This window comes from Silurus meridionalis, chromosome 20 (assembly GCF_014805685.1).
Source record: "Silurus meridionalis isolate SWU-2019-XX chromosome 20, ASM1480568v1, whole genome shotgun sequence".
In the NCBI taxonomy this organism is placed as follows: domain Eukaryota; kingdom Metazoa; phylum Chordata; class Actinopteri; order Siluriformes; family Siluridae; genus Silurus; species Silurus meridionalis.
Window position 1 is genome coordinate 4292122 of NC_060903.1, and position 25379 is coordinate 4317500.

The 25379-nt window shown below is 36.9% G+C and overlaps 3 protein-coding genes across 7 annotated transcripts; 2 read left to right on the top strand and 1 right to left on the bottom strand.

Moving 5' to 3' along the window:
- Nucleotides 1-1513: 1513 nt before the first annotated feature.
- On the bottom strand, nucleotides 1514-5095 carry cplx4c (complexin 4c). Its single transcript, XM_046876876.1, has 3 exons — nucleotides 4715-5095; nucleotides 2089-2176; nucleotides 1514-1867 (listed from the first exon to the last, which is right to left on the bottom strand). The coding sequence occupies exons 1-3, from the start codon at nucleotides 4885-4887 to the stop codon at nucleotides 1643-1645; spliced, it is 486 nt and encodes a 161-aa protein (XP_046732832.1). The 5' UTR covers nucleotides 4888-5095; the 3' UTR covers nucleotides 1514-1642.
- Nucleotides 5096-8105: 3010 nt separating this feature from the next.
- atcayb (ATCAY kinesin light chain interacting caytaxin b) lies at nucleotides 8106-19112 on the top strand. Of its 4 annotated transcripts, XR_006928892.1 has the most exons (14): nucleotides 8106-8840; nucleotides 10772-10874; nucleotides 12163-12212; nucleotides 12939-13172; nucleotides 13342-13512; nucleotides 14571-14673; nucleotides 14913-15044; nucleotides 15180-15266; nucleotides 15347-15445; nucleotides 16075-16110; nucleotides 16564-16608; nucleotides 16726-16765; nucleotides 16844-16928; nucleotides 17616-19112. XR_006928892.1 is itself a non-coding variant. In XM_046877134.1 (13 exons), exons 2-12 carry the CDS (start codon nucleotides 10798-10800, stop codon nucleotides 16757-16759), a joined length of 1068 nt encoding a protein of 355 aa, XP_046733090.1. In that variant the 5' UTR covers nucleotides 8106-8859; nucleotides 10772-10797; the 3' UTR covers nucleotides 16760-16765; nucleotides 17616-19112. The 4 variants fall into 4 exon arrangements, 2 of the variants coding, with proteins under 2 accessions (XP_046733090.1, XP_046733089.1); XR_006928891.1 differs by having other exon boundaries at nucleotides 16726-16928; XM_046877134.1 differs by lacking the exon at nucleotides 16844-16928 and having other exon boundaries at nucleotides 8106-8859.
- A 3638-nt stretch (nucleotides 19113-22750) lies between these two features.
- Nucleotides 22751-25307, top strand: nmrk2 (nicotinamide riboside kinase 2). Of its 2 annotated transcripts, XM_046875858.1 has the most exons (8): nucleotides 22751-22930; nucleotides 23042-23132; nucleotides 23905-23953; nucleotides 24240-24414; nucleotides 24500-24571; nucleotides 24661-24767; nucleotides 24858-24943; nucleotides 25036-25307. In XM_046875858.1, the coding sequence occupies exons 1-7, from the start codon at nucleotides 22905-22907 to the stop codon at nucleotides 24941-24943; spliced, it is 606 nt and encodes a 201-aa protein (XP_046731814.1). In that variant the 5' UTR covers nucleotides 22751-22904; the 3' UTR covers nucleotides 25036-25307. The 2 variants fall into 2 exon arrangements, with proteins under 2 accessions (XP_046731814.1, XP_046731815.1); XM_046875859.1 differs by lacking the exon at nucleotides 23905-23953 and having other exon boundaries at nucleotides 22902-22930.
- The last annotated feature ends 72 nt before the right edge of the window (nucleotides 25308-25379 follow it).

The following is a 25379-nucleotide window of genomic DNA, read 5'->3' on the forward strand; positions in this document are numbered from 1 at the left end:
ACAATTCCTCTGAAAAATTTAATTGTTGTTTTTTTTTATATATTTTTCTGTAGTTGCTAAGGTTGGTCAGGGTATCTAGGGACTTTTAATTAGTAATTCATGATTTCCTGTTTCCCTGGGGTATAAATATGACGTGACACAGAGGCCTAATTCTCTTACCCATTTGTCAACATGGCAAAGACAAGAGAACACACCATTCAAGTAAGGCAGATGTGTGTCGACCTTCATAAGTGAGGCAATGGCTACAAGAAAATAGCCACTCGCCTTAACTTGCCGGTATCTACAGTCAGAGGAATCATTAAGAAGTTTAAAACAACTGGAACAGTGACAAACAAGGCTGGAAGAGGTCCCAAGTTTATCTTGCCACAACGCACAGTGAGGTGGATGGTAAGAGAAGTAAAAAAAATTCCCAAGCTCACCGTCACAGAATTGCATCAAAGAGTGGCATCTTGGGGTCACAGAGTCTCCAAAACAACCATCAGACGCTCTCTACATGCCAACAAGCTGTTTGGGAGGCATGCAAGGAAAAAGCCTTTTCTCACTAACACTCACAAACGTAAACGTCTGGAGTTTGCTAAGCGGTACTGGGACTTCAACTGGGATCGTGTGCTTTGGTCAGATGAGACTAAGATTGAGCTTTTTGGCAACAAACACTCTAAGTGGGTCTGGCGTAAAACAAAAGATGAGTATGCCGAAAAGCACCTCATGCCCACCGTGAAGTATGGTGGAGGATCTGTGATGCTGTGGGCCTGTTTCTCTTCCAAAGGCCCTGGGAACCTTGTTAGGGTGCATGGCATTATGAGCGCTTTGAAGTACCAGGATATTTTAAATAAAAACCTGATGGCCTCTGCCAGAAAGCTGAAGATGGGTCGTCATTGGGTCTTTCAGCAGGATAATGATCCAAAACATGTGGCAAAATCTACACAAAAGTGGTTCAGCAGTCACAAACTCAAGGTCCTCCATGGCCATCTCAGTCCCCAGACCTCAACCCAATCGAAAACCTGAGGGGCGAGCTAAAGAGAAGAGTGCATAAGAGAGGACCCAGGACACTGGATGATCTAGAAAGATTGTCCAAAGAAGAATGGTCAAAAATCCCTCTCTCTGTGTTCTCCAATCTTGTGAAATGTTATAGGAGGAGATTAAGTGCTGTCTTGTTGGCAAAAGGAGGTTGTACAAAGTATTAACATCAGGGGTGCCAATAATTGTGGCACACATGATTTCAAGTTTTTTTTTTTCTTCTAAATGTGTGATTTTTTTTACCACCAAAGTAATGTACTTAAATAAAAGGTTGGATTTTTCTCTTTTTTTGCATTTGGGTTCTATGTTGTTTTAAAAAAAAGGAGAATTTTTAGAAGTCCACGGCCACATCTTAAACAGGGGTGCCAATAATTGTGGAGGGCACTGTACATGCTGAACAAAAACTACACAATATCATTGTGTAATGCACATTGTAAAAAAGACTATTGGTGTATTTCTATTGTATGGGTAATCATACAATATGTTATAGAAAGACTGGTGTTCACAGTTTCCACAGTTTTATTGAGACATTATATATGCATTGAATAGATTATTAAATCAATAAAATACATGTATCTCATTTGATCCTCAGTTTATTTGACTTAGTTAAAAAAGCACTGTGATTTCACATCAGGACACACTTTTCTTCTGCTGCTTGTTTGACTTCTGTTATCGTACTCTGAGCTTTGGCTTTGATCGTATCAAAGTCCATTTCCATATTTTGCAGTTTGGCCATGAAGGAATCATTGCTTTCCTCTTGCTCTTCATCCTCCTCCACCATCTTGGCCAATTCCTCAGGCAAGTCTAAGTCGTCACCCGCTATCTGAACTGTCGCATCGTCTTGTGCACTCTGTTGAATAAGAGCAAACCAATAAAGAATCAAGCTTTGAGTTTATTCGAATAAGTTTGACTCAAATAGCAGCTATATACAATGATACAATTACAACTCAAATCTTAATGTAATACCATTATGTAATACAAAAAGTAGCAATTGTGACTGGTGTGAAAGTGCATATACAAGTATTGCATTATGATTGCAGCAATCCGGTGTGAGGAAATGTGTTTGAGTACCTGCGGAAGCCTGTATTTGTCTCTTAACAGTACTCTCAGGTTGGCTCTCTCTGCTTTTCTGGTAGCAAATTCTTTATCCCGCTCCATCCTATCAGTGACACAAACGCAGATCGAGCTTTTGTTTGCATTAAAAAATATTTAGGTATGCTGGTATGCAGGTATGCTGTTAGATTCATTTCTATTCATTTTGTATTGAACAAATAAACTCATTTGGGACTGGTGGTAAAGTGTTCATCATAAATTGTACCCTGGATCATTAGTATTCATGTTTTTTTCCAGGTTGAAAAGCAAGTGGTTGTTTGTGCCTAACATTCTTTGTCATTAAAGTGTGGCATGTGGTGTGTAAAAGCTATAAGTAGTTATTAAGATCCATTTATGTACCTAAAATCATTTTGAAAGGTGTAAACATGTTGCTGTTCACAGTCACAAGGCAAAGTACAGAAGGCCTTTCTGATAACCATACTTGATACAAGTTTCAGCCAAGTCTTCATCCTTCTTACAACAAATTGTTTATGAATTTGCATTTTATTTGAAGGGGGTGCCAATAATTTGGAAATTTCCACATTATCATTAATTGACTACTATCTATTAGAATTAAAAAACATGGTGCAAAAGCATTATCATGAAATGTGCCATTAAACTCCAATCATAGTGCTTCAAAGAACTTTAAACCTCTTTTCATTATATTATTACTACAGTAACAATTAACCATTAATGACCTCAGGTGCTTCTCAATTAGCTCATAATAACTAACTTGCTATCTTTCACCCCTTCCTGGCATGAATGAAGGTTACATTTATGTAGAATAAGAGACAGGAAGCTCAGGAATAAACATAAAACCAGAACGTGGAACTGCAATGATTTTTGAGTTTTTTTAAACGCAGATCAAGATGTAAAATAAAACCTTTGGCACCCAAGGAATGGAGCATTATTACATGCAGGTGTGTTTTCTATGGGAAATATTTAATTGATTGCTATACTTTCAAGCATGCTGGATGTTATGGCCAATGTCAGCATCACTTTTATTGGCAAAGGGCCAGATTACAGGTCTTACTTCAGTGACCCAGTTCTTGCTGTAATGCTCTCAGGTGTTATATAAACAGACAACTTAAAATAACATCATGGCGACATGTGTAACTTTTTTCAAAGACATACTTGTGACTGTAGTCAGAGCCAAAGGAACTACAACAGAATACAATTATCTTAGTCAATATTTCAATTTGTCAATTCCAGTCAAATATTGCCAAACATTCATTAGTTTCATTTAACCATTATAACCAATTACAGCTCTTTTCCTCTGCACTGTGCCTACAAATGAGTACCATTTTTTTAGCATATAATTAGCTTTAATTTGTCTTTTAACATAGTTCTATATTTCTCTATGCAGGGATGTTTAATAACTAAATAAAATCAGGGACTAAGCATGATTTTGCATGCACACAGTGTAAGTTCAGCTTTTCTATATAATATACAAATATAATCTATGATATCTAGAATATAGTTCCCTCCAGTGTACTAGAAATAAAAAATGTGATCTTTACACTATAAAAGAAATTAGAATTTAAGAACATGCTAACATGTACAGTAATGTTATGCTAGTTTTGCATTTTTAACAAAAAAAAAAAAAGATTGTTTGTTAAACATTAATATTATGTAGAAATGATCTCGCAACTGCAGAACAGGTTCAGTGTCAACGCCAAAAAGAAAGCTGTCACTCACTTTTGAAAATCATGAGAATATTTGATGTGTTTGATTGCTTCTGATTGATATTTTGGGAGAATGTGAAGCACATTTAAACAAATCTTTGAAACAATAAGGTTTTAATGTTGCTTCATACCCTAGACTCTGACTTTCATTCAACTTGGTGGTTGAGGGTCTGTGATAATGATCAATTAGCTATTACTGGACCCTTAAGCAACACTACAAGCCCTCAGTTTGTCAGGGTTTGCTTTGCATGCTAGTTGATTTATGTTAATGAATGACTTCACAATTGTGGTAATTTTCCTGAATTAAATCTAACAAGTTGTGTATTTAACCATCATAACCAATTACAGCTCTTTTGCTCTGCAGTGTGCCTGAAAATTAGTAAAATGTTTGGTTTCTTTAGCATATAATTAGCTTAAAATGTCATGAACTAGCATGACATGCTTTGTCATGGATCGCATAATCGTGTTGAACATTATACCTTTGGGCATCAGAACTGTAAATCCAAAGCGATCTTATTGGTCAATAAAAATATTTATAAAATAGATCAAACAAAACAGAAATTCAGATGATGCAACCTCCTGCTGCACATGTGACTTTGGGAATAATTATATGGGTGTACAGGTTTAACAAAAACAACTTTTAAGTAATTTGGGTATGAACTATTATGGCCTTAGTTATGGAAAAGGTTGTTACAATCACACATAAATACAGAAAAATCACATTTCTGGGTTTTATTATTGTTTTATGTCATTTATTTGAATCATGAACTTAGTTTGTGGTAAAGGTCAGTAGTTAAACATTTATTTTACCTTCAATGGACATGTGTATTAGTACATGTGAAAAATGTGTGGGACACAAGCTACACCCCAATCATGATATAAAAGAAGACTACTAATAGATTAAATGTGAATGTACTCACTTCTCCTCCACCAATTGTTTCTGGTATTCCTCGAACTCCTCTCGGGTCATTCCCTTAGATGCGGCGGTCTCTTTTCCATCTCCAGTCGCTGTACCTGTGTCCTCACCACCTTCTCCTCCTCCCATCATGTTCTTTAACTTATCCCCCAGCATCTGCTGCACCAAGAAAGACATGATCCAGGACTCAGGGGGTTCGGGGGGCAACTTTATGGGGTATATGCTAAAAGGTCAGTTATGATTACAGTCCAGACACTTTCTGGCTCAAAATAGTTGTTTGTGAATGTTAAATTGAGGAAGTCAGATGAGGGTGAAATAAGATGCAGTATCTCCAATGGTTATGGGGAACCCGAGGTGTGAGAGGACCCTGGTGTTAGTGTCAGGGGTAAAACGGCTCAAGTGCTTAGCTTATTACATACAGCTCATAGACAGATGGGCCATGCTCACCTTCAGACAAGGTCTCATCTATTATCTCATCTGGTATGTTACATTAATATGAATATAAATTAAATAATATTTTAAAAATAGTAATGAATAAACACTGTAGTGCACAAATACGATGTCTTTGGCACAACCTACCCAAGATTTCAAATAAAATATTATGAATGTGCATTATATTATTTTCAATATTAGCATTTTATTTAAATTGTAAGAAGCTCAAAACCCAAGTTGAATCCATGTATTATTGCTGATTTGGCATAATGTCATGTTGTTTCTAGACATTTTGCACATCATGCTCATCAAAATCTATAAACTGTTTGTATTTCTTTCAGGCTGGTCTTCCTTTTTTACTAAGAATAAATGCAATAAAAGTGTGTTCCATATTTATTAGTTGAATAATGTGATCAATGAAAACACAAAGCCATAGAAAAAAAGCTAAATATGAGTTAAATATAGACATAAATATGTTCATAAACTTGCATATAAAGCTATGCAAGATAAACAGCCTAGATACAGTCATTAAACCCGTCTACTCTGTACAGAATGGTTACTCTTTAGTAGGAGAGTCTTATTAATCTCAGTATTATGTCTGCAGTGTTTAGTTTTATAATGTGCAGTTCTTCATTCTTCTGGTTCCTAAATTGAACACCATCTCCATCTTGTGGTCTTCTAAATCAAAGCTCTTCATTTTAGAAGAGTAGAACTCTATCAGTAATTCCATCATAGCTGTGTTTGTACACTGTTTTAATCAAATAAGCAGCACCGATTACCGTTTCAAATCTGGAAAGCGTCTCATTCACAAAAGCCCTTTCAAATGATAACACTCGTTTCTGTTCTGGTTTAGACAAAAAGTCTCCTAAATATAACATTTTTGTATATTGTTTTCTTGGTTCAAATGACACAAAACCCTCAAAAAACTTTATACAGTGGAAAAGAAGTAATCCAACATTTTCCAAGCCTTAACAAAATCATTAAATATCGAATGTTATAAATAGAAGCACAGACTGATAATAGTAACCATCTGACTGACTTCCACTAATGGACTACATTCTGAGAGCTACAGAATCTGGCCTCAAGCATTTCATCCACACAGACTGAAAAAAAGCTGAACATATGCTTTCCTACCGGTTCTATTCATTTTCTTAACAAAAAAGATTTCTGAAGCAGTTGATTTCCATTCAAAGGTCAATTAAATTAATGAACTGATAATTATTCAAGACACATGTTCATTACTGAACTCCACATTACATCATGTTAATAAATGCTGATATTTGAGTCAACTCAGGATTCATTGTGCTTTCATTAATTCACATTCTTGATTAATTAAATTTTTAAAAAGCAAAAAGTGACTTTACCACCATCACCAACATCAAGATTTTTAAACATTTACTTATTCAATAAGAAGTCATTAGAAGTCATCATAAAATTGGTTAATTGTAATATTGGGAGACTCTGAATAGTAGATAAAAAAAAAAGCTCCAGCAGATAAAATGTGATAAATTGCCTGCTAGGGGACCTCTTTGATAGATAAAATGTAATAAAGTGATATCTAGTGTGCACTTATGGTAAAGAAATGCAATTACTTATTTTACTGATTGTCATTTAAATGAATTAAGATTATGGAGAAAATCCACAGATCTCCTTATCCTTGCATTCTCCTAATGTGTAAGAATGTGATTAAATGTCGTATAGGGTTCCTCACACCTGAGAAACAAATGACCACATGCCCTCTAGGTTCTACATTAAGTGCACTATAAGAACATGTAATGCAGTGCACTATAAGTTCCCCTACATGTGATAAAATGTGATGGAGTGCTCTATAGGTTCCATCACATGTGAGAAAATAGGATTACATGCCCTATAGGTTCCCCTACAAGTAAGAAATTAGATGAAATACTTTAAAGGGTTTCCTACATGTGAGAAAATTTGATGACATGCCCTCTAGTTTCCCCTACAAGAAAATTAAATCAAGTGCCCTGAAGGTACACCTACATGAAAGAACATATGATAACATGCCCTCTAGGTTCCCCTGCAGATAAGAAAAAGGAATAAAGTGCCCTATAGGTACATATAAGGAAATATGATAACTTTCCTTCTAGGTTTCCCTACATGTAGGAAACTTGGATAAAGTTCCCTATAGATATCAGTCCATGTAAGAATATATGATGATGCGCCCTCTAGGTTCCCCTACATGTAACATAATTTGCTGAAGTGCCCTATAGGTACCAGTCAATGTAAGAATATATGATGACATTCCATCTAGGTTCCCATACATGTATGAAAATGAGATGAAATACCCTAAAGGTACTCCTCCATGTAAGAATATATGATGATGTGCCCTCTAGGTTCCACCACATGTTGGAATATATGATGACATGTCCTCTAGGATCCTCTACGTGTAAGATATCAAGCTGTAATATCTTTATAATAATAATAATAATAATAATAATAATAATAATAATAATAATAAAATAAAATAAAAAACATTTATTCAGTTCCTCCAGGGTTTCTACAAGGTGTGTAGGAGATGCCCATTTTCGGTTTTGTGACCTGCCCCATAAAATGTATCAAACTATATTTCTAGTTTTATTAACTCTATGTAATAATGAAAGCACTATTACTCATACACTGCAGTTAGGGTCCGAACTACAAGATAAATGCACCATGGGAACTAAACCAGTGACATCACTGAGCTGAGTTTGGCAGAGTGTCTCAGCCAGTGGTTGAGCAGAAGGGAATGTGGAACATCCAATCAGGGGGCTGTAGAGGCACAAAGGCAATACAGATAAGTCAGTTGGGGAAAGAGATGGAGAGCAAGAGAGATGGAGAGCGAGAGAGAGAGAGAGAGAGAGAGAGAGAGAGAGAGAGAGAGAGAGAGAGAGAAGGGTGTGAGGGAGGAGCCCAGTGACGAAGGGGTGGGCAGTAAAGGGAGGAGTTTGCTGGTAAGAAGTAAAAGAGAGAGAGTGATGCTGTTGCTAGGGAACAGTGAAAATGAGCCGTCCATCTTCGGGAGGAAAAGCAGGCACAGGGTGCTTTTGTATTAGCCTGGGAGAATAAACCCTGATGTATTACTTATTAGAAGGTGAGGGATTTTTTCCCTTGTAATGTAGTAAAAGAGAAAATCAGAGAGAGAGGACAGAAGGCGGAGGTGAGGCTCAGGTGAGATTACGTAATCCCATCAGCGCTTGGTGGCAATGGGACTGTAACCATCGCCTGACAAGTTAACCACAATCCCTTGCGGAAATGAAGCGGTTGGACACGAAAACATGCTGCAGGAGGCATAAGAGGCAAAGAACATCTGGATTCACCTCCTCCGGATGAAAACAGCAGGTTGCTGAACACGGGACAGCATTGGGAAGCAGACAGGATAGACAACAGTTCTCATCTTCGCAACCAGACACACACACACACACACACACACCCTAAATCTAGTCGTGCCAGGTTTTTTTTGTCCAGTACAGGACAGAGAGAAGGAAAAAGGAAGAGAGACAGCACATGTGACTTCCTCATCCTACACAAGCGGAGTTTTATGGATATGAGCATGGCAAAAAAAACAAAAAAATTCCAAGCCTGAGCGAAGGAGCACGCACAGACTCACAAACACACACACACACACACACACACACAAAAACACACACAGCGGAGCAGCAGGAGAACAGAGAACACCCCAAAAGAGGCATATTTCTGGTGTGAGTATCCTTCCTGCAGGTATGTGTTTATTTAGGGTGTCTGTTCATATACAAGTTGGACAGTTTGTGCGTGTGTGTGTCCTATATGTGGCACTTCTTCTTTAAACATACCACATTAATCACTTCCATTTAATCACTTAATCACTTTCATTTCTATTCCTCCACTAGACAGCTCAATTCACTTTAGCTCTCAAGAACTGCATTCGAATCACGAAAGAACTCATGGCCTATTATTAGCATGTGTATGAGAGACAGTGTGACAGGAGGAGGAGAAGTACAGTAACTTTAAACCCCCTAGAACAGTGCATACGTACATGTTCGTGCCATCATTCATGAGCACAGCTGAACACACCTCTGACATGATGTCGCTCCACACACACAAATCTCCTCCTGTTGATTGACATCCTGTGGGTTTGATGATGAAAAGATCTGTCTACTTTCCAAACCCAAAACACAAAATAGAGCTCATAAGATTTAAATTGTATTAATTTAGGCTGGACACATGGAAAACTCATTTTTGTTAAATAAAATAATAGAATATATATATATATATATATATATGGGACAACTGTACATTATAGAACACATGTGGACACACACACACACATACACACCCAAACAATTTGAGCAGCCAAACCACTTGATGCTTAAATCTTTTTAAGGGGAGAGGAACCTGGAGGAAACTCCTACAGAGCATTTCATACATTCACCTCCTTGTGTCAAATGTTCCTAGGATAGATTCTATTTCTATCCAAGATCCAGTTCATTGTATAAATGCCAAAACAGTGAAATTCTTAAAAAAAAATTAAGACCATAACAGTAATGCTGTGAACACAGCCTGTTTCAAGGTCATCTGTTGCTGATTCTTTTTCTGAGCCAAAAATATGAATGTTATCGTGATGTCAGCGCCATGATTTATTTAAGATGCCCAAGGCATTATTCCTTTTTTCGCGCACTGCCGACCTGTTCATTGCGTCACGCATGACTCACTCTCGCACAGATAACGTTCTAATCTCTTATCTATTACTGTTGTTCCTGCCTAATTTCCATTTTTGTAGGAAGCAAGACTAAAATAAATAATGAATGTCAAATCTTAAATGCTTAATTGGGATGAAATGATTGAATGTGATAACGCATATCAGACTTGCAAAAAGACTGTAGCAGAGATATTACAGATTTATATTACACAAGACAAAACACTAAGGCTATGGGAAGATTTTATATGGATAGACTGAGACTTTAGATGACAATTAGTGAGGAATCACACGTCCTGTATGAGAACTTGATCTCTGTAGACTTTATGTGTATATTCAGGGAAGAGCTCTGTAACAGGCCACTTGAGATCTTTCAACCAATGTAAAGCATATCTTTATGGAGCTCGCTTTGTTCACAGGGGCTTTGTCATGCTGGAATAGGTGCAATAATGGCCTGAAATATTTTCAATATAATGTAAATTAAACACAGCTGGTCATATTATTAGGACTGTGGCAGTTCTATGTGCTAAACAATTTCCCTGAAAGTTACAAAACCACTGTCACTGAAGACACCTTGCAAAAATATTGCATACGATACTCCTTACAGAAACTTATAACATATCAATATACTGATATAATCAAAATACTAATATAATATATCTGCCATCCAAGCTACGGCGGATGAGTTGTTACTATAGCAACAATAAATTAGTATAAATTATGGGCGCAATAATATAAACCTGTGATTTGCTTTAGAGTGTGAACTGCAAACATCGAATATCAAACAATGAAAAATACAATATAACTGTAGTCTATAAATGCAATTAAAGTATTCATGACATTTTGGTAAAATTGGTATAAATGCCTTAAACCATATTTGAGCCAGATGAACAACTTTTGTTATATAATAAAAAGTGTTGGTGAATCAGCGAAAGTATTGCTGATCATGTGTTGCAGTGTGACTTGTGCCTCAGGACAACAGAATGGGTACAACAGAAGCCACTCTCCGCATGGAAAACTTAGAGGTGAAAGATGAATGGCAGGATGAAGATTTCCCACGGTAAGCTATGGGCATTTTTTCAAATCCTATTACACTCAGTTACACAACTTCTTTCAAGTTTACTGTCAAGTCAACGAATTGATTTATTAATGATATTTCTTCTGGCTTAGCTTCAGAGTATCCAATATAGTCAGTAGAGAAGTTCATTTATATCTCATTACAAAATCTGTGGGAGAGTCTGTGGATAGCTGCATTATAATTTACTAGAGCTACTAGAAATCACTAGAAAAACTGCTTACAGGAAGAAGACCAGATGTCTGCTGTTTCAGACCTAAACATAGTGGACTAGCTAGAATTTATTATTTTTAGCCACACCAAGCTTCCACTCCAGGGCCTATTTATTTATTTAATACATTTTAAATATACTGCCACAATCAGCCCATGGCCTTAATCAAGTTTGACTTTTGGCCCTTCAAAGGAAAACATTTGAGCACCTCCGCTCTAGAGACTGTGTAAAAATCCCAGGATACTACAATTCTCAGTTTGTCTAATAGCAACAACCATTATATGACCATTAACTGATGCTCTTGATTTGCATCTGTACAATCGTATGCATTGTGCTGCTGCCACGTGATTGGCTGATTGAATAATAAGCATGTGTTAATATTGAAGTGTCCAGTCTATAACTACGATTATATATACATTATTACTTTAGTTTTTCTATTTCTCTGTGTACTGCATCAGCTATATATGATTGGAATGACAATCAAAGCTTCTTGACTTGACTTAATATATATTGTCAATGGATTATACAGATGTATTCACATGCTTACTAATCATTACTTATATTAATAAGACATTTAAGTCTAATGTCTTATACAGTATATCAAGTGGGGTTTTTTTCAGTCTCTTCTACAAGCCACCCTGCTCCTTATCATTAAACAGTGATATTACAGTAGTTAAAACGGCGCTAATTACAGACAGAGAGAGTCACCAGAGACATAAGCTACGATTAAAACAGCAAGCAAACCTTAAGCTGTCTGCTCATCTATTGTGCAGGCTGACAAACCTGAGCACATCACCACTCCTCGATACACAAGCGCCCTGCCACAATGCGCCTACGGGTGATGCAGTAATGACTTGTTTTCCTTCCGGCGGGGGAGTAAAATTCTTCAGCATACGTCTACTCTGCCAAAACCCATGTGTGAAAGTGAATTTGCACAGTGTACATAAAAGTGTTTTATTAAAACATGCACTTTGTTTTTCCTAAAAAAAAAAAAAAAAAAAAAAAAGTACAGTGCATTATTCTAATCATCTTCCCTTGTACCTTCATACTGGTTCTGTGCAGGCCTCTGCCAGAGGATGGAGATCTTGATGGTCTTACTGACAATCGCACATGTACGTAGCTATAAATTCCTCTAACAGTGAATACCAGATTTTATGTGATGTATGAGTTAGTATGCTCTCATGCAAGCATTCGAGAGGGGTAGTATTCATTTATACCCCAAAGTAATTTTGCTAAATAGCTTAGTATGCATGTAAACACATATACTAGCATACAAGGTGGCTAGTGTGCTAGTGAGGTAGTACACAAAAGCATCCAGGCTTGGGAAAAGTGTGTTAGTATTCAAGTATATGGCAAATAGATTTGACTAGTGTTTCCTCAATAATTACCTGTTGATGTAGACAAGCATTCAAATAGGCTAATATGCAAGAATTGTACTAAAGCAAGGAGCTAGTAGGATAGCATGCAAATGTATTATTCAAAGAGATAGTACACAAATGTGGCTAGTGTGCACAAATGCTACTTGGATAGGCTGCACGTATGTTAAGTAGGTTAGCATGCAAGTACATCAATATGTAAATAGACTATCTAAGAATGTAACATTTACTAGTGTTAATTACATGTATATAAGCATTCAAGTAGGTTAATATGCAAATCTGCATGTATGCATCATGCACATTTGTAAAAATGGTTAAGTAGACAGTATACAAATAGCATTCAAGAAGGCTAGTATACAAGTAGGCTAGTGTTAATAGAACTGTCAGGTTCATGGCTCATATAAAACACTGAATAAATGTGTTCATGCGTGTTACTATGTTTTCCCGTTCTCTTTATCTTAGCTCCCCCTGGATCTCTGCATGGAAGTCATGGAGGCTCAGCAGCTCAAAGTAAGCGGAGGACACTCGTTGCCCCAGACATAAATCTTTCACTGGACCGGAGTGAAGGGTCCCTCCTGTCCGATGACATCCTGGACACTCCGGACGATCTGGACATCAACGTAGAAGACATGGACACACCAGATGAAACAGACTCTTTAGAGTTCATCACCAGTGGCAACGAGTTGGAGTGGGAAGGTCTGTATGAGGTCGAAGGTTATTCCAAAACTGATGGTCTTTTAAGATTTAATGTCGATACCCTAAAACTATTTTCTATTAATAAAATGCACCCAAGTATTCTTAATGAGTTTCTTTTCAAGCTCTGACATTTTGCAAACGAATTCTTTCATCAAGTCACTATTTTCAGACGATGCCCTTGTGGCGCGAGCTAAAGAGGGCCCAGGTGATGGTTCGGGTCAGAGGGGTGAGGAGGGGGAAGGGGCTGCTCGCCTCTGGAGGACTGTGATCATTGGAGAACAGGAGCACCGGATAGACATGCAGGTCATCAGACCATACCTACGTGTGGTCACTCATGGAGGTCTGTGCAACCTTTATTCTAAGTGTTCGACTTGAATTCCATGAATGAAATATAGTGCAATTGATGTAGTGAATAAATAATATATAAGTAGATTTTCAGTGTTAGTGTTACTGTACATTTAATCTTTCACTGGGAATGAAGAAAATAGCGTAGTTTTTAAATTATTAAAATACATAAATGGACAAAACAACAAGGACACTACCCCTGGTGGCATAAATACACATGACATGAAATAAGGTTTAAAGCAGCAGTCCTCAAACCTTTTTTTCACAACTGAACAGTTTCACGCAAGACAACCTTTTCATGTACAGGTGTCACGCACATAACTAAACTCAGTAACATATTACATATATTTCTATTATACAATTACATGATTTAATTATTAATTTAATTATTACATATAAAATGAAAATGTAACAAACTTAACATAATGCAGAATCAGTGGGAGCTTAATTAATTGATGCATAAAAAAATGTGACTGAAACAAGTGTGGGAAATTGGCACAGGCAAAAGTCTATAAAACACCCTACAAAGCGTAAAACAAAATGTAAATAAAAATAACATTAAATATGTTTTTATTCTTTCTGTGTGGCCCAGTACCAAACGATCCATGGCCCATGGTTTAAAAGATTTCTAGAACAATCTGTTACGAATAATCCGAAAATTCGATTTTTTTCACCCAGATGACGATGGGTTCCTATTTTGAGTCTGGATTCTTTAAACCTTTTTCTTTAAACCATTAGAAATAAACTTAAATATCTAAGTATATGTGTAGTCAATTTATTTCTGTAAATCTGCTTTAAGTCCATGGTTAAAAATTCCATACTAATAAATGTGAATCGAACTGAATTGAATTTTTCACTTCATTCATTTAATCATTCATTCATTTATATTCAATATGCACTTTATCCAAGTCAGTGAGGTGGCAATGCTGCCTGCTGGATCAATGCTATCGTCCAAGCACATTGCATCACCTAATTTTTTAATAAAGAATGAAATGTATTTAAGTGTCAGATATGATCAAGTTTTCTAAAACACAGATATTGCGCTTTTTGCAGGTTATTATGGAGAAGGTCTGAATGCTATCATTGTGTTTGCGGCCTGCTACCTTCCGGACAGTGGCTGTGCTGACTACCATTACATCATGGAGAACCTCTTCCTGTAAGACAGTGCTCAAACACGTCTGGACTAAAAAAAAAAAGCATCCATCATGAAAAAATGACATATAATAATTATAGATTCACTAAAAGTTAATCAAATAAAAGACCTGAACTCTTAAAAGTATTCATCTTCTTAGATTTATAGAGTCATGTAAGGAGGAGTTCTGGTTGTAGACTGGTTCTAGTTTGATGGTTTGGAGTGGGTTTGAAGATTTCAACCTGTGTGTCATTTTTTTGTAGGTATGTGATCAGCAGTTTGGAGCTACTCGTAGCTGAGGATTATATGATCATTTACCTGAATGGAGCAACTCCACGCAGGAAGATGCCTGGCATCAGCTGGCTGAAGAGGTGCTACCAGATGATTGATAGAAGGTATTAATGTTAACTGATTTCTTGCTCAATATCCAAGCCAATATCTAGTACATCTTGCTCTGCAGTCATCTGTGTTGAGCATCAATATGGCTTGATAAAGATGGACATGTTGTTATATATTCCATCTTTTTCAAGGTTAAGGAAGAATCTCAAATGTCTGATTATCACACACCCGTCCTGGTTTATTCGGACCGTTCTGGCTATCTCACGCCCGTTCATTAGGTAAGAGCAATTCTTTGATCAAATCATACCCTTATTAGTTATGTATTTGTTAAGAAAAAAGAAACTCAACTCTTTCCCAGTGTGAAGTTCCTGGAAAAGGTTCGCTATGTGCAGAGTCTGGAGGAGTTGGCTCAGATCGTCCCTATGGAGCATGTGCAGATCCCTGAGTGTGTGCTGCAGTGAGTATTAACCATCGGCAGGGGACGCTTCAGAGACAACCAAAAATTTAGACCCTGAAAAGTTGATGGTAATATTTAACATCAAAGCACAGAATTGTTTGAGGTATTTACGCAAACATTTTTAAAATCATAAAAAGATTCACCAGATCGCATGAGAAATGTCATGAAATTAGATGAATGGCTGTGATCTGTTTAGATTTGGTCTGATTCCATACGAGGAACACTGTTATGAATTCACCAGTGTGATCCCATGATGCTCAAATAATTCCTCTGTTAATAACTATAAATTCTAATAAAATATGGATAATAGCAAACACCACTATCCAGCTGAAATGCCAAATCCCTGCAAACTTTTATTCATTTCTTTAATAATAATGATTTGTTATTTGTCCTTTTCTGGTTCTCAAAGTGGATTTTAAATTCATTCAGTTTAAATGTTTTTTCCCAGTAGCACTTTTAAGTACACAAAGTAATATTGTCATTGGGAAAATAAATCACAGTTTGTTTATAATCTCAGGGTTCGGTAAATAAGGTTTATTTTCAGCGTCAAAGGTCCCAGACAGTTAAAAAGTACAGTGGGAACGGCGTGTGTTGGTGTATTAACTAAGTGTGTTTCCTACTTTCCTAAGGTATGATGAGGAGCGTCCCAAGGCCCAGACAGAAAGGTAAAACTGAAGCTTGTGGGTTGGCATGCAGTCAGTTACTGCTCAAGTTTCCTCTGGCCTTTAGAAGAATCCAGGCCCAACTGACCTCTCATACACTCACATACACACATACACACACATACACACATTCCTAGCTCAGATTTTCTTTGTATGCTGAAAAGGCAGCCAGGAGTCAAGAGCTTCAGTCAGTCAAAATTCACGCTACGTGCAAACCACTTCGATTTAATGCTAATCATCATTTGAAATTGTTTTATTTATAAATGATCATTCACACTGTGTAAATAATTTCAAAATGAAACATGTCCACAGCATGACCCTAGGAGGTTCATAAATTAAAATAAATATGTCTGTCATGCCATGCTACAATATATATGGTAGATTTGGGTATCAAACCAAACAATATAATAATTAATAAGAAATAATCATTTGTGTTTTTTCTCTCCACCTTCATAGGCTTGTGGAATCCCAGAGACAGAGTGACAAATCAGTCCCAGAAAGGTGAATACACATATATTGAGGTCAGATAGAATATTTTGCAATTACATGAACCATAAACACTTGCACTGTACGCGTCTCCAGCATAAATGTTCATGTTTGGCCCGTTTCCATTTGCAGGCCCACTTCGGTGGCTGCGGAGGCTTGTCCATGACTGTAGGTAAGAAAAGAGACCTGTAACAGTAGAGGTCCTCCAGCTGAGTCAGTTTAATGGCTGACAGTGAATATTCCATGTTAGGATCGCACAGCTCCACCCTTAACACACGAGCTACTCTGGTCACCAGTGGAAATTTTTTGAAAACTCTTCTGGCACGTTACATAAGGTACATCTGCTGCCCTCTTTAGTGTACCACTCCTCCTGGTCTGATCAATGCTATTTTTACTGGCATGTGGGATACTTTAGATGCAGGGCACACACAATCGATCTCCACTTTAATTCCAAGCTCTGCTTAGTGATTTATCGTTTCTTTTTAAATGCCTTTCATGCCACACACCTGATCAGCATACTTGTCCATAAATCACGCTCTTGTCAGGACTCTGCTATTGCAGCTTAATATCCATGTGACTTGACTGACATGTGGAAGGGCATAATCAGCCAGGTCACCTTTTTGAAAAAATGGATGGTGTGTAAGAGAAAATCTTGGCTCGGTAAGAGCGAGAGAGGTTTGATTAATGAGTGACAACATACAAAAGGCTGCAGTTTTCAAGATAATTTCAGTGTGCTGTTTAAGGTGCAGTTAAAGGTGCAGTTAAGTGTGCACTCAGTATCCAAAGACAAAATCTTCTTTTCAACTACTTGAAAAAATCACGCTAATAAGGCCACAGGTGTTCCTAATCCTAAAATACAGGTGCATAAGCTGCCGAAACAGACCACTTTAAATGTTTTTTTTCAGATGCATGCAATCCGCATAAAATTTTTCTCTATCATTAATAGAACCTGCATGCATACAAAGATTATATATGCTTTGTATAGATGCTTGCTATAACCCTGTCCTTAACCTCTTTTGCAGTTAACGGTTTTTAGCAAAGGACAAAGAGCTGTGTGAGTTTTCTTCATCCGAAATCTGCAGCTGTTTTTCCACAATGCAGTGATCCATCATCATCTTTCTGTCTGAAAAGGAACTTTTAAGAAACTTTATTTATGCAATCAGTGGATACTTTAATAGGGACAGCTGTACACCTGATTCATGCAATGAGCCAATTTTCAGCCAGTCATCTGCTAACAGCGTTGATCTGCTAAAACCAGACAACTGCCCCGTCCTTAGTTTCATTGTTCTTGGCTGACAGGACTGGAACCCAATGTGTCCTCTGCCATTGTAGTCTGTTCACCTCAGTTTACATAGCCTTCCTGCCAGCTTAAAACCTGTGTAATCTCTTTCCTCTGACTTTTCTCATCAGCAAGGTGTTTCCACCTGCTGTGCACTAAATGTTTTTTGTTCTATTTGCACCATTCTCTTGAGAGTCTTTTTTTTTTTTGCATGACATCTCAGGAGCTCAGCTGCTTCTGACTCAGACCAGACTGCCTGGCACCAACAACAACACTACAATCACTGCATTCACATTTTACATAATTCTGATGTTTGATTTGAGTGTTAACTGAGGCTCTTGCCTTATATATATGCATTATTTAATTGTTTGGCTGATTAGGGGATTGCGTTCATCCAAACGGGTGTACAGATATTCCTAATAAAGTGGACAGTAAGCATTACCACTTTAACCACATAGGGGGAAACAAGCAACTTACCTAAAAAGGACAAAAAAATGACTTTCTTTTTTTAGATAATCACTCAGACTCATTTTTACCCAGAATGCATGGGGAACATGTTTTAATGTGTAGAAAGGCTCCACATGGACAGGCATATTTTTGTGTTGCACTAAATGCTCTAAAGTCCATATTTAACAATGTGCACAGTCAGTAAGTTATTATGTATTGTGCTGATCATCCTTCCAGACATCGTTCACACCAGCAGAAATTTGTTACTGTAGTAAAAGGCATAAGTAATAAACACAGCCAGCATTCATTGTACTTACATAACTGTAAAATACTGTATGCTTCAGTTTCCACCCCTTTATAGCAAATGCTTTATAAATGACTGATTACAGGTGTCTTAATTCTTTTCTGAAAAGAGGTCATGGGTGAAATATTAAAATAATACATGCAATAGTTCTTAAATGTGAATGTTAGTTTACACATTTTTCAATAATTCTCATTTCCAACTATCATGTACAGGTTTTCTGTATGTTTATGATGTAACTACAATAAAAAAAAAAAAAAACAATGAGGTAACTGCAGAATTTCTGACATTTCCATGCTGTATTTACAGGATTTTTACAGGAGAAATATTTTCAAATACTGCAGCCACGTTATTGTACATAACGATCACACTGTACAGTGCATTGTAAGTAATTTGTATCACAACACGTTTCTGTTTCATACATAAGGTTGTGAGTGAATGTCGTGAAGTAGATATGAGGTAATAAAGTTCAATCCGAGGAGTCCAACAAAAGCTGAATCCTTGTGTTCTTGAACGCTCTTATAAGTTGTCAAATCTCCGTTCTTAAAACCATTTTGAATCTTCAGGGTAAACATTATTTCAAGGTGGCTAACAGTTGAACACCTTATCAACAAATGTGTTGCAAAACATCTGTCATGTGCTGGAGGTGGATACCAGATCACCCTGTTGTTTAGAGTTTGTTCAGACAATAAATCCATATAGTGGCTGTTTAAATGTCACATATCAGGAAAGCTGCAAAGGATGATACAAGCTATCGTAGCGTTCAGTCTTATTTGAGCCTTTGTCCTAAACCTAAAGTGTGACAATCCTTTTAGTTAATTAAAAAATGTTACCTAAATTACCTATCTCAATTTAATGTGGTGTGTCACTCAGTGTCTAGTGATGTCCTACTCCACAAAGGATTCATCAGTAAGATTTCCATCCCCTAGAATCTCTTAGCTTGTAATTGTTGGCTCGACTCTACAGAACAGATCATCAACAAAGTGAAAACACAAACCTGAACTATGATCTTGTCCTTTTATCTGTCCTGCTTTCTCTAAACAAGGTTGTTCTGCTCTGGTAAAAAATATATAACCATGAGGGCCATCTTTCTAACCATAATAACAACACAGTCTATCACAATAGCCTTCATGGAGTAAAAGCCTGGACGAGGAACTGTGCTTTATTGATTAGATAACGCATTTGTTTTGCCGTTCGGTAACAACTTCAACTATAAGCGGCGATACACGTGACGACACGTTAACCTGCCATTCACGGTTGTTGGCCCCTTCCTGCTAATAAATTCTTTGTGTGTCATGAATAGAAATAGTTTTACCACAATGGAAGTAACATGTGCGCTAATGACTCGTCTAGCAGTCAGAAGGGTGAAAGTGTCTGTGCTATTTGCCCCACTTGGAATTCTCGGAAAAAGTTCTTGATCTAATTAGGAGACAGAGTGATCCAGACAGAGTGGAATCACTGACGATTGTCAGGTTCAACATGACCAGGCCGGACTAATCCCGTGTCCACAAGCACTCCCGTTGGTTGCATCAGCGGCATCTGTGACGCAGTGGCACCTTTTTTACCACCACACACATACACGGTGGCAAAGTGACAAATATAGAGCTGAGCCTGCTCCGGAAAGAGCCACGTGGATCTTTTAACGTCTTGGTAGGGAACATTCCCTCTATGCCAGCAACACCTCTGCCTAATTGCCTCTGATCAATGTCTTGGCTTGACTCTAAAGGCTATAATATTTCTGAGTAATATAGCTAACAAGAAAGCAGTTTCCAGATACTGGATACTGGGAAAGTAAATTAATCGTATCCTTATTATCAGGACTTTAAAGTACTTCTGTTGTTTTGCGTAACGGCATCCATAACATTTCCAGAAAAGCTGGACATTTCGGACCAAAGTTCATCACACGTTCAAGCAAAGTGTTTCTTAAATATAATGAAACCTTATGGCTTTTTCTTTGATCTTAGAAAGGCATGCTTTCAATTTGCCGCTATTGTAATTGAATGATCACTTGCGGTATGTTGGAGAAGTGACAAGCAGGAGTCAGAGTAAAGTGATCCAGTGGGTATGGTGTAAGGCATGATAGATCATAGGACCCATGCCAAAAACAAGCCTGGGGTTTTTTAAAGAAGGGCTCCAAATAAACCTCCTCAGTACAACTAAGCTTTGTCCTTTTAGTGCTTATTTTATTTAATGTCATTTCATAAGATTAAATAACACCTCAGTTTCAATATTTCTTACAAATAACTGAATGGCTTTTTAGTGTATTTCATGTTTCTAAACCTCTTCCTGTGTGGTATAGTGCTGTGGCTTGTTGCTGCCTGGTGTGTATTTTCAAAACACTTGAATGCTGGTCTTTGTTTCCTTTCTTTTCAAGGACAAGAAAAAATAACACATTATTACATGACATTATAAAATATCAATCTGCTTACCGACTGACATAGGAAATAGAGGTCTATACAAAGACTTGCATTCTACAAGCTGAAAAAAAGAAAATATTTATCTACAGTTCTGCCTTCATTGTACAAATCTTTGTGTAACCCTTTGTCTAATGTCACAGATTGCAGTTTGGTAAAAGGTTATAATTATACCACAGCAATTATTCTGAAGTCTTATGCCCATTGTTGATTATCGTCATATACCATCATTGCATTTCACTGTACAGTGTCCATAGAATAGACTTTACCTGCAAAATGTGTGCGCCTTAAATTGAAGATTGTGTACCATTGGTTAGCGGAGTGGGAAAACTCACCAAGATGTGATGTGCTATTAATACCAGGGACGACAACAGCCAAAAAAAAATAATGTGGGTGATTGGACACTTGGCATTCAGAGTTCACAGCCTGTTGTATGTAGCAGAAGGTCTATGCCAGCTAAAGGATCTTCCACTTGTTTGAAGCAAATAAAAAATAAAAGCAGCCAGAAGGCAAGGTAAAGATAGTTAGCTAACAACCTAATAGACTTCTAGGAGCAAGACAAAGTAACCTATTACTGTTAGCAGATGTGTCAAATTAGACTGTACTTGGAATGTTAATTATAATCATGAAAATTGAGGCTATAATAAATTTACATGGATACCTAATCCTGTATTTAAAAAACAACCACTAGATGCCTAAATATAGTTTTAACCAAAACGTAATAATAAATGGATGGAGAGTTCATTCATTCATCCATTTATTTATCTGCAGTATTCATGTTATCCTGGTCAGGATAATCTGGAATCTATCTTGTTAACACAGCTAATATTTTATAGATGCTAATGCTTTTCTGTCAGAAAAACACAAATAAATGTATTAATACAAGCATTTTCTTTTCACCCCTAAATGCACCTACTGGACAGCACAGAGGTTTCCCAGCTTCACAGCCCCCACTTTGAATCTGTGCTCAGGTTACTGTCTGTGTGGATTTTCTGTACATGTTCTCATGTTTGGATGTTGATACTTCCAAGATTTCCAGTTTCCTCTAACCCCCAATTGAAATAAATAATAAAAACATGCAGACATTTTAAACCGTGTGCGTAATAGGATCAATGAATGGAATTGCTTTCTTTTTTGTTTTTTTAAGGGGGTGGTTGTCCTTCTGACTGATGAATCACAGTTTAGCATTTTGTTTAAAGCAGATAAAGAAACAATGTTATTATTTGGATTTGATGGTGTCAAAGTATATATTACATTGAATCCCTTATTTGTACATATTTATATAGATAGATTATTTATATATATATATATATATATATATATATATATATATATATATATATATATATATATATATGTATACATAATGTATACATAATATAATTTAAATAATATAAAATAATAATATAATGTAAATATTTATAATATATATTATAAAGTAGTATATATATATATATATATATATATATATATATATATATATATATATATATATATACAGTATATAAGAGAAGCATTGTGTGGTTATTTATGACCGCTTGCTCTTTCGGCTGCATCCACGTGCTGTGACGAGGGACGGCAGGTGCGCCGCAAATTCAACGTGATTAGATGAGAGCCGACGTTCCGCTCACCATCATTGGTTATACGGAAACAAGGGGCGGGGCCACGTGCTGAGTGACGCAAAGCGAAATCGGCTATATATGTAACCAAGAAAGCCTATCAATGAAATAGTACCGGAAGAGGGGAGTTTGGAGAAAAGAGGAGGAAAGAACGGAAAAAAAAATCATTCCCACGACTTACTTTCTTTATTTTCGAGAGAATATTTACGTGTTTTCTTGTAAAGACCAAGTGAAATCCAATCTAAAAAAAAATGAAGTGTATTATCGGAATCGGCGGGTAAGTTTTCTGATTAGGGTTAAATCAATTCTTAATTAAATCAGTTCAATAATTATTATTGATTGATTGAATTATACACTTATCTAAAAAGTTGTTTGCTCTGCTTTGCAGTGTGACCAATGGTGGGAAAACCACCCTGACCAAAAGGCTTGTCAAGATCTTACCAAATTGTTGTGTAATACATCAAGATGACTTTTTCAAGGTATGTATAATCCATCTTTTACTCCACCTGCTATGTGTATATCAGTCTAGATTCTATTGATGTGAAAAAGTCCAGTAGATTTAGCAGATGAGTTTTAACCACATGCTGTGGTATAGGATAACCAGAAGGAACATGCAGGTAAAGTGAGGATTGTAGGATTTTTTTGTGTGTGTGTGTGTGTACTGTTTTTCTGTGGGTGTGTTCTTGTTGTCTGTGCCATGTGGTTCTTACTACTCCTATGCTGGTGTTCTCCTGGACGGCCACCCTCAAACACACTCGAAATGAATGTCTTGAAGTTACCTCTCCATTAACCTTAGATGCACCACACATATGTATGAAGATGAAGAGGTAGCAGACATTCATTTGTGTTAGAGTTGTTTCTTATGTCACTAATTCTTTTTCCTTCAATGAACATTAACGATACTCATACACGGCACACACTACAGCAACACAGCATTACTCATTCATTATCAATTTATTCTGCTATTATTTACATCTTAATTATTATTATTATTATAGGAGCAATCTGCATTGAGCATTTTTTATGTCTATGTAAAATTCAGTTCAGTAAACCTAAATATACCATCCAGTCAAGGCCTAAGTGCCTGATTTGAGGTTTGGCTGATCAAATTACCTGACGAACTGAACTGAACTGAACTGAACCGAACAAGACAGCCATGTTTAGCCTGAGGGCTTGGCGTCGTATGTCCAGGTGGGATCAGCACTGCGTGCGCGATCTGCAGCAATGTTTTATTGGTCACTGTTATTGCAGCCCCAAGATCAAATAGAGGTCGGGGAGGACGGCTTTAAACAGTGGGATGGTAAGAGTGGCTTTCGGCTGTAGGAAAAATAAACGACAGTAATGTATTCCTCATCTTTCCATGACCATATTTGTTTATCCTTTTTTTCTGTAACATGAATCTAAAACCTAAAATGTCTTTTGTAAATTAATATTTTGTACATTTTATTACATTATTAACATTAACCATTAACCTCTCTAGAAGGAGAGAACAAAAAAAAGTACTCAGGAGGCAAAAAATTCATAGAACATATTTCATGTTCGAGGTTTTTGAGATTGCTCTTGGTTTGTCTGTCTCCCCTGTGCAGTGATCGAAGCCCTGGACATGGAGGCTATGGTGAACACTGTAAAAGGCTGGGTTGAGAACCCAGTGAAGTTTGCCCGCTCTCATGGTGTGACCCTGTCACCCTTAACTGACGGGTCTGATCCTGAGAGAGAGCTCCACATACTCATTGTGGAGGGCTTTCTGCTCTATAATTACAAGTGAGTATGCATTTCTTTGGCATTTTATCAGGTTTTCAAGGCCTTGGATTATTATATGCTTACAGCTTATACTTTTGCTTTCCAGACCTCTGAATGAAATCTTTGACAAGAGCTACTATGTGACCATTCCATATGAAGAGTGCAAAAGGAGAAGAAGGTAGGTCTGGTTATGGCAATGCTGTATAAAGTTCTGATAAGGAATATGATTATGATTTCTTAAATGTTGTTTGTTATATCTCCACATAGCACAAGAACCTACACGGTTCCTGACCCTCCCGGTCTGTTTGACGGACACGTGTGGCCCATGTACTTGAAACACAGGAAAGAGATGGAGAGCAACTGCATATCTATTTGTACGTGATTAAAATAACAAGCAAATATAAAAAGAGATCTCATTAGGCTGTAGTTAAAATTCATCAGATTTATTGTTTTTGTGACTACAGGTTATCTCGATGGCACAAAATCAAAGGATGAGCTCTACAACCAGGTTTACGAGGATCTCCAGAACACGCTGCTTAATAAGTTATAGGTGAAGCTCTGATTCTTGATTCTTGAATTAAATTCAGTGCTTTTTTCATATCGTTCTTAACCACCATTTCTTTTCCTGCTTTTATTTTTCAGCACGGCCAAACTATCTGGAGTTGATGTGTACAGAACTGTAAATAGTAAATTGAGAGGAAATCAGTTCTACCATGGAATATGAACTTTTGTAAATATAGCAATGGGAAAACGACTTATTTTAGCTGCACCAACAATTTTGTATTGCTTTTCTGTATTGTAGCATTTCTTTTATATTAAAAGCGTCTATGGCTGCTGGAAAATAGAAAATGTATGGCTGTATAGCATGGGTGGCTGTTGACTTTAAACATACATAAAAAAAATTACAATGAAAAGACTGTGGTTGTGGTTGTGTTTTTTATTATTCATGTTCACAAATCAAAAAGATATACACACACACACACACA

Bases quoted from the DNA above. Each gene is read 5' to 3' on its own strand.
- atcayb (XM_046877134.1), top strand. From the start codon at position 10,798: ATGGGTACAACAGAAGCCACTCTCCGCATGGAAAACTTAGAGGTGAAA. The intron at 10,875-12,162 runs GTAAGCTATGGG...GGTTCTGTGCAG, and splicing joins CAGGATGAAGATTTCCCACG to GCCTCTGCCAGAGGATGGAG. The intron at 13,513-14,570 runs GTCTGTGCAACC...CGCTTTTTGCAG, and splicing joins ACGTGTGGTCACTCATGGAG to GTTATTATGGAGAAGGTCTG.
- cplx4c (XM_046876876.1), bottom strand. From the start codon at position 4,887: ATGTCTTTCTTGGTGCAGCAGATGCTGGGGGATAAGTTAAAGAACATG. The intron at 2,177-4,714 runs GTGAGTACATTC...TGTCACTGATAG, and splicing joins AAACAATTGGTGGAGGAGAA to GATGGAGCGGGATAAAGAAT. The intron at 1,868-2,088 runs GTACTCAAACAC...CTTATTCAACAG, and splicing joins ACAAATACAGGCTTCCGCAG to AGTGCACAAGACGATGCGAC.
- nmrk2 (XM_046875858.1), top strand. From the start codon at position 22,905: ATGAAGTGTATTATCGGAATCGGCGG. The intron at 23,133-23,904 runs GTATGTATAATC...CTGTTATTGCAG, and splicing joins ATCAAGATGACTTTTTCAAG to CCCCAAGATCAAATAGAGGT. The intron at 24,768-24,857 runs GTACGTGATTAA...TTGTGACTACAG, and splicing joins GAGCAACTGCATATCTATTT to GTTATCTCGATGGCACAAAA.